This window comes from Silurus aristotelis (genome assembly GCF_946808225.1).
Source record: "Silurus aristotelis genome assembly, chromosome: 25".
Classification (NCBI taxonomy): domain Eukaryota; kingdom Metazoa; phylum Chordata; class Actinopteri; order Siluriformes; family Siluridae; genus Silurus; species Silurus aristotelis.
The window spans coordinates 18,579,649-18,585,648 of NC_139598.1; the positions used below are offsets into that span (position 1 = coordinate 18,579,649).

At 42.8% G+C, this 6,000-nt stretch overlaps 2 protein-coding genes across 3 annotated transcripts in view; one reads left to right on the forward strand and one right to left on the reverse strand.

The window, feature by feature from the left end:
• Positions 1–13: 13 nt before the first annotated feature.
• aste1a (asteroid homolog 1a) lies at positions 14–3,600 on the forward strand. The gene is made up of 5 exons (XM_083529209.1): positions 14–278; positions 379–1,699; positions 1,825–2,041; positions 2,234–2,402; positions 2,802–3,600. The coding sequence occupies exons 2-5, from the start codon at positions 398–400 to the stop codon at positions 3,166–3,168; spliced, it is 2,055 nt and encodes a 684-aa protein (XP_083385335.1). The 5' UTR covers positions 14–278; positions 379–397; the 3' UTR covers positions 3,169–3,600.
• Positions 3,601–4,890: 1,290 nt separating this feature from the next.
• atp2c1 (ATPase secretory pathway Ca2+ transporting 1) overlaps positions 4,891–6,000 on the reverse strand; it is a 23,360-nt gene continuing 22,250 nt past the window's right edge. For both annotated transcript variants that reach the window (XM_083529207.1, XM_083529208.1), the window contains exon 27: positions 4,891–6,000. This exon is cut by the window's right edge and continues 929 nt beyond it. The gene's annotated coding sequence lies outside the window, so the exon portion shown is untranslated.

The following is a 6,000-nucleotide window of genomic DNA, read 5'->3' on the forward strand; positions in this document are numbered from 1 at the left end:
TTGAATAGGTTTCCGTTCTTCGGCTCTGAGTTTCGATTCTTCAACTGTTTGTCTGCGTGTTGAGACATCGAGCGATCATCCGGGCTGTGTCCCAAATCAAAAACTAGTCTACTAGATGGAAGGTTCAAATCGACTCCTGTATGGGAGCAGTTCAGACGCAAAATGGTCGGTTTGGGACGCAGCCGGAGCTCGTGCAAAAGTAACTTTGCAGAAGTAAACCTTCATTAGGAGTTCAGAAGACTTGGTGAAGACACTGAAGACAAGATCTTCACACGCAGGTGAGTCTGTTTGCTGCTTTTTCGTCATTGCAATAATCTGTGTTTAAATGTTTATATGCACACACACACACACTCACACACACTCTTACTGTCATTCCAGGAACCAGATTTTGCTCATTATGGGAGTCCGAGGTCTTCACAGCTACATTGAGAACAACAGGGACTTCCTGAAGACATGCAGCTTCAGAGAAAGCAAACTGATCATCGATGGATCCAGTCTGTACTACTCTCTTTACTTCAGGTCTCACATAGACCAAGCTCACGGTGGAGATTACAGCAAATTCGACACAATGGTTACTCAGTTTTTTAGAAATCTCCGGATGTGTGATATTCAGCCGTACGTGGTGATCGATGGAGGGGACGACGTGAGCGGCATTAAATTTGACACCCTGAAGAAGGGATGCCAAAATAAAATTAGACGAGCCAACCGCTTGTCCAAGGGAGGTTCAGGGGAAATGATTCCAATTCTCATGAAAAATGTGTTCAAGCAGATCCTCAGGAAACTCGGCGTTCCCTTTATTCAGTGTCTGGCAGAAGCAGATTGGGAAGCGGCCGCGTTGGCCAATGAGTGGAACTGTCCAGTTCTGTCCAACGACAGCGACTTCTACATCTTCAGCAACCGAGGTGGATATCTGCCCTTCGATCATTTCCAGTGGCGGAAAGTGAGCCATAAATTTACTGCCAAAAAATTCATAATTTCCAAGTGGTTTGGTTTTAAGAACCTCTGCAGCGCTTTTAATCGCATGAATAAACAACTTCTTCCACTTTTTGCCATCATCTTGGGCAATGACTACACCAAACTGGACGCGAGGGCACTCCCAAACTTCTCAAAGTTCTCAACTAGACCTGAAGGAACCACCCAGATCGATGGTTTACTCATGTGGTTATCACGTTTCCCAAACCCGAAAGAAGCCATTGATGCTCTCCTCAGCCCTCTGGGGAACCGGGAATCAGAAAATCTAAACACTGCAATAAATCATGGAATGCCAGTGTACCAGCTCAATCCCAGCTCCATAGCCCAGTTCTTTATAAGTGGAGAACCTCAGGCAAGATCAGGCCCAGGCCCTTTAGAGAACCTGCCTGACTGGAGTCTGAAACCTCTGGCAGAAGGCAAGCTGGCATCCACTGTCATTGAAATCCTGACACTGCAGAGGGTCATGTTAAACTTCCAGGTGGAGGATTTTGGGCCGAGCAGCAGCAGCAGCAGCCAGACGTCTCGGCCGATACGACAGGTGAAGTACGGGGTCCTGCTGTGTACCAGGAGGCAGAAAGTCGCTGAACATAGCAGGTCTTCTGGAGAGGAACTGGAACACAGTGTGGAGGAGTTCGACAGGACGGGAACTAAGCTGACCAGCTCCATGGTTCCAGCAGTTTTACTACAATGTGTAGCAACGAACCTTCACCTGGACTCACTGTGGGAGGTAGAGCTGGGGGCTTCTTATGCTGTTATAGCAAAATAATCATCTCTTTTTACGATAAATACAATGTTTTACTACAAGGAATGATGATGTTCTGGTTTCTTGCGAGTGACGGTTTTCTGTTCCAGGCACCGCAGCATTTGCGTCTGCAGGTCGTGTTGGAGGCTCTTGGTGTGTCTTTGATCACTGCTTCACTCCAAGTCCCTGAAGGTCTGCAGCTTGCCGTGTACGTCACGTGTTACTGGATTAAACACGCGACGCCTGAGCCGAGAGCAGAAATGTTCTGGGCTTTACTGACCGGCCTGGTCTACGGTCACCTGAGCAGAGAGCTGCAGGCTGAGCAAGGTGAGAGAAAACATAGAAACACAAATATATCAATGATGTGAATTAGAGTCAGAGCTGTAAAGACTGAAATGTCTCGAGTCAGAAATTTAAAGACTGAAATGTCTCGAGTCAGAGCTGTAAAGACAGAGCTTTTAAAGACTTAAAGATATGATCTGATGAGTCGTGTGATTGTTGTGTTTTCCTGCTTTGCAGAGCTCCAACCCGTGATGGCGAGGTTTAAAAAGCTGCAGAGTCGGAAGGGTAAGAAGTGTGTGGACCTGGAACTGGCTCACGCCTACAGTCAGTGGCAGTCGTGTCTGAAAGACAGCTACACCCTGAACCAGCTCCTGAATCATCCGGTACCGGAGCCGGAGTTAGCCTGGTACACTCACTTCCTGTTTTCACAGGCCCATGCCCATGCTGAAGGTTCTCCTCTGTGTTCTTAGTCATACCTGGGTGGAGACCAAGTCTTATTCACAGAGACGTTTCAGGAACATCATTTTAGGTTATATCTGTTATACCTGTCAGGGCGGGGTCTCCAGCTCAGGAAGTGTAGAAACTGGAGCAGGGGCCAAATCTGTGAAAAGAATATCTTAGAGTGCGGACAGGAGGCACACAGGGGGCAATAATTATACTCATAAACATACCGTTAGGAATATTACATGGGAACAATGAAGACCTCTAGTGGCCAAAATACAACACAACACAATCCTGAGGCTGGCAGCATGTTCATGATACACAACACGCTGAAATTGTTGGACTTTTGTGTGTTTTTTTTCAGGTTGTACTGCGGTACCTTGGTGCACGGTGCAGCCCATGAGCTTAAACGAGGCATCGAACCCGAGTCTTTTCTCGCCGGAGCTCCCGTCGCTATCGCGCTTTACAGAAACCTGCAGGCCGCAGTGGAGCACGAACTGGACGACGACTTTGTCATGAAGATGAGGACCAGGACGTGGATCACAGAGGTGCCTGTGGACGAACTGAGCAGAAATTTTACACATCTCATGGACGAAGATGAGGATGAGCCCCAGTCCATGATGGATGACAATTTGCTGGAGAAAACCTGCAGCGAACGAGTCAGACACAAAACCAAATGTAGAAATAGGAAATCCAGCTCTACCAAGCAGGATCAGGGGAAATTTCAGTAAAGTATTCAAACAATGCACTTATTCATTAAAGTTATTAAACAAATTAAAATTTTTTCCTGTGAGGGCCACATAATATTTCCTTTCTTTAGTGGGGTCTGTAACAGAAAATGCTCCGGGATGGCGTGAAGGTATTTTGGCTCCTAATGCTAAATTAGTTTATTATTTTGTTCTGCAGCGTACAGACACATGAGCGTCACTTTACAGGAGATACATCACCTATTAAAAGAACAGTATTACTATCATAATGACGTTCTTCATATTAATTGCTATTGAAATCAAAATATTTACTTACTCATGCATGCGGTTGTCTAATGAATCTAACAAATAATTAAGCAGCATTAACAACTAGAGGTCGAGCGATAGCTAGTTTGTATCGTAGTCGCCGGTAACCCATTAATCAACCAATAGTTTTTAAAATAGATACTAGAAAAACATTATATTACTGAAGTTTATTACAAAAATAAAACCAGTGCTGAATCATGAAAATGTGTTGAATAAAATAAATATGAATATATACATTAATAAATCTGTTACGAATAATAAATATAATCTAGCGCTCTCCGTGCAGCGCACAGTCTCACGTGTAAAAACAAACGGTGGGATTTGTGTCTCCTAAAATCAGATTATTGTTGAATGTCTTCACACGTCAGTGTTTGTCACGTTTCTCAGGTGCAGCGAGAAAATTCATCACGTGAACGTGAATTAATTTTTATTGTTAAAAATGTAATTTTATCTGCAGTTGTGTTTTCATGCCCAGTGTTTATGGAATTGTGACTTTTCTCTAATAAAATCAAATTAAAGTCAGATATTTTAAACCTGGTCTCAGATTGCTGACGGAATTTTTCTATTTACATCATGCTGTTTATTCTAACAAATAAAAGGTTTTTTTTCCTCAAAAACAGGTATTTTTTACTCTTTCTGACTAGAGTAAAAAACATGTACATTTATAATGATGCTAAAATTCAAAAAGCTTTAATAAAATGTTCCTGTTGTCACTATAATCACTCGTTCCTCTCCAGTGTCTCTTTATTCTCTCGCTTAGAATAGGATTCAAAAGTTTACAGCTTTACCTCAGACCCTGGAAACTCTTTCCATTACACATCTCTTCTCGTAAAAAAACTTCACATCAACAATCACACGTTTATTAATTGCCGTCTCTACAGCCCCTGCTTTTATCCTGTTACTATGGAAACGATAATGTATTAGACCTACTATCAGAGCTGCTCTTATAGGAAAATGAACCAAACCCCCTCTGTCCAATCAGATTCCAGAGTTCCTCAGTGCTGTGGAGGGACAGAGGTGTGTTTGGTCTAAACTGAGGACGTTTTATCACTTCACTCATTTATTACATTCATCGTTTTTGTCTCCCTCCTTCTTGTTCTTTAAAACCCTCTCTGTCCATCCAGTGCACACGAACAGATAAATAAACGAGTACAAATCCATGTGGGTCTCCTGTAAACGCTGAATAAACAGATTCACTGTGGGATTCAGTAGTGTTTCACCTGCAGCTCGAGGTCATGGTGCCGTGACCCGGATGTCACTCGACTGCGCGACGTCTGAAGGAGGCGGAGTTTGAGCATTTCAGACAAAGATTCTGATTTCAAAGTGAACACACTTCATAAACTAGGGGATTTGGGGGACAGGAAATGACAAAGAAATGAACAAAACTCCAAGATTCCAGACAAACAAACCTGGAAACTGAAACCACGAAACACTGAGCTCTTGTTAAAGATTTGTAGAAATTTTAATGTACAATCATGTTCTGAAACAGCCATAACAGATCATAAACTTCAATTGTGCATAACTGAAAATAAATTAAATACAATATTTAAAAAAAGAAAAAAAAATGATAGTTATTAATAATAATAATAATAATAAGCCCCAAAATCCATTTCAGGTTTGTGACCAGTTCACTCTCAGAAAAAAAGAGGGGAAAAAACACGTAATATCCACTGACCCAAAAACCAAACCGGTTGCGAAAGCGTTCAGCGGGTCGGCGTGTGGAGACGAACGCAGTGAGGGAGGGAAAAACCATTCAGTGTATCGTTCCTCAATATGAAGAAAAGCGTGGAGCTGGAACGCGTCGGCTCGCGGCGTTCGACTGGGAATGCGTTCTGCTGCACAGAGCAGTGCTGTACACTAATTCTTCTTATTCTTCTTATTCTTAGCGTCGGGGTTCTTCTGTAGGTAGTCGGTCATTTTGGCTCCATCATTTGATTTTATTCTGTAGTACGTTTTGTTAAATGAAAAGGAAAAAAAAAAAAAAACCCATAGTAATGTCTTCATAATAACGTCCTCACACACACGTGTAAACATGACGTACACCAGAACGTTTTCTACACACAGTGCTGAAGGCTTTTTACCCCAAACCCAGCAAGCGAGCTTCATGACCACGTATAGGAATAAACGATTTTATCAAGAAACTCAAAAGTGCTCAAACTATGCTACAGAGGCGGGGCCAAAAGGGGGAGGAGTCAGCGCAAACTAGAAACAAAGTGCGCAATAATCGAGCGATCCAGTGTTCAAACGCAACACGACTAAAAAATAACATCAAACGATTTGCTTTGTGATGAAGGATTATTGGGTTATTGTGATAAAGTGGCGAGTAAAGAAGCGGAAGAGGAAGAGAACGCAGGAAGCAGGAAGCAGAAGCGTCTCTGAGGTAAAGCGAACGGCGCGGTTTTTTTTGCTGATAATGCGTTTTTAAGTGTTACGCATGTTGTGTGCAGATTTAAAATGAAAAATCATAATATCATTAAAGGATTCTATCTATCTCAGTGCTTTTCTTCATGATGGTCTTCATCGACGCTGCAGCCCAACAGTGCACGTGAA

Excerpts from the sequence above, each read along its gene's own strand:
- aste1a (XM_083529209.1), top strand. The coding sequence starts at position 398 with ATGGGAGTCCGAGGTCTTCACAGCTACATTGAGAACAACAGGGACTTC. Across the intron at positions 1,700-1,824 it reads ACCTGGACTCACTGTGGGAG|GCACCGCAGCATTTGCGTCT; the intron begins GTAGAGCTGGGG and ends TTTCTGTTCCAG. Across the intron at positions 2,042-2,233 it reads AGAGCTGCAGGCTGAGCAAG|AGCTCCAACCCGTGATGGCG; the intron begins GTGAGAGAAAAC and ends CCTGCTTTGCAG.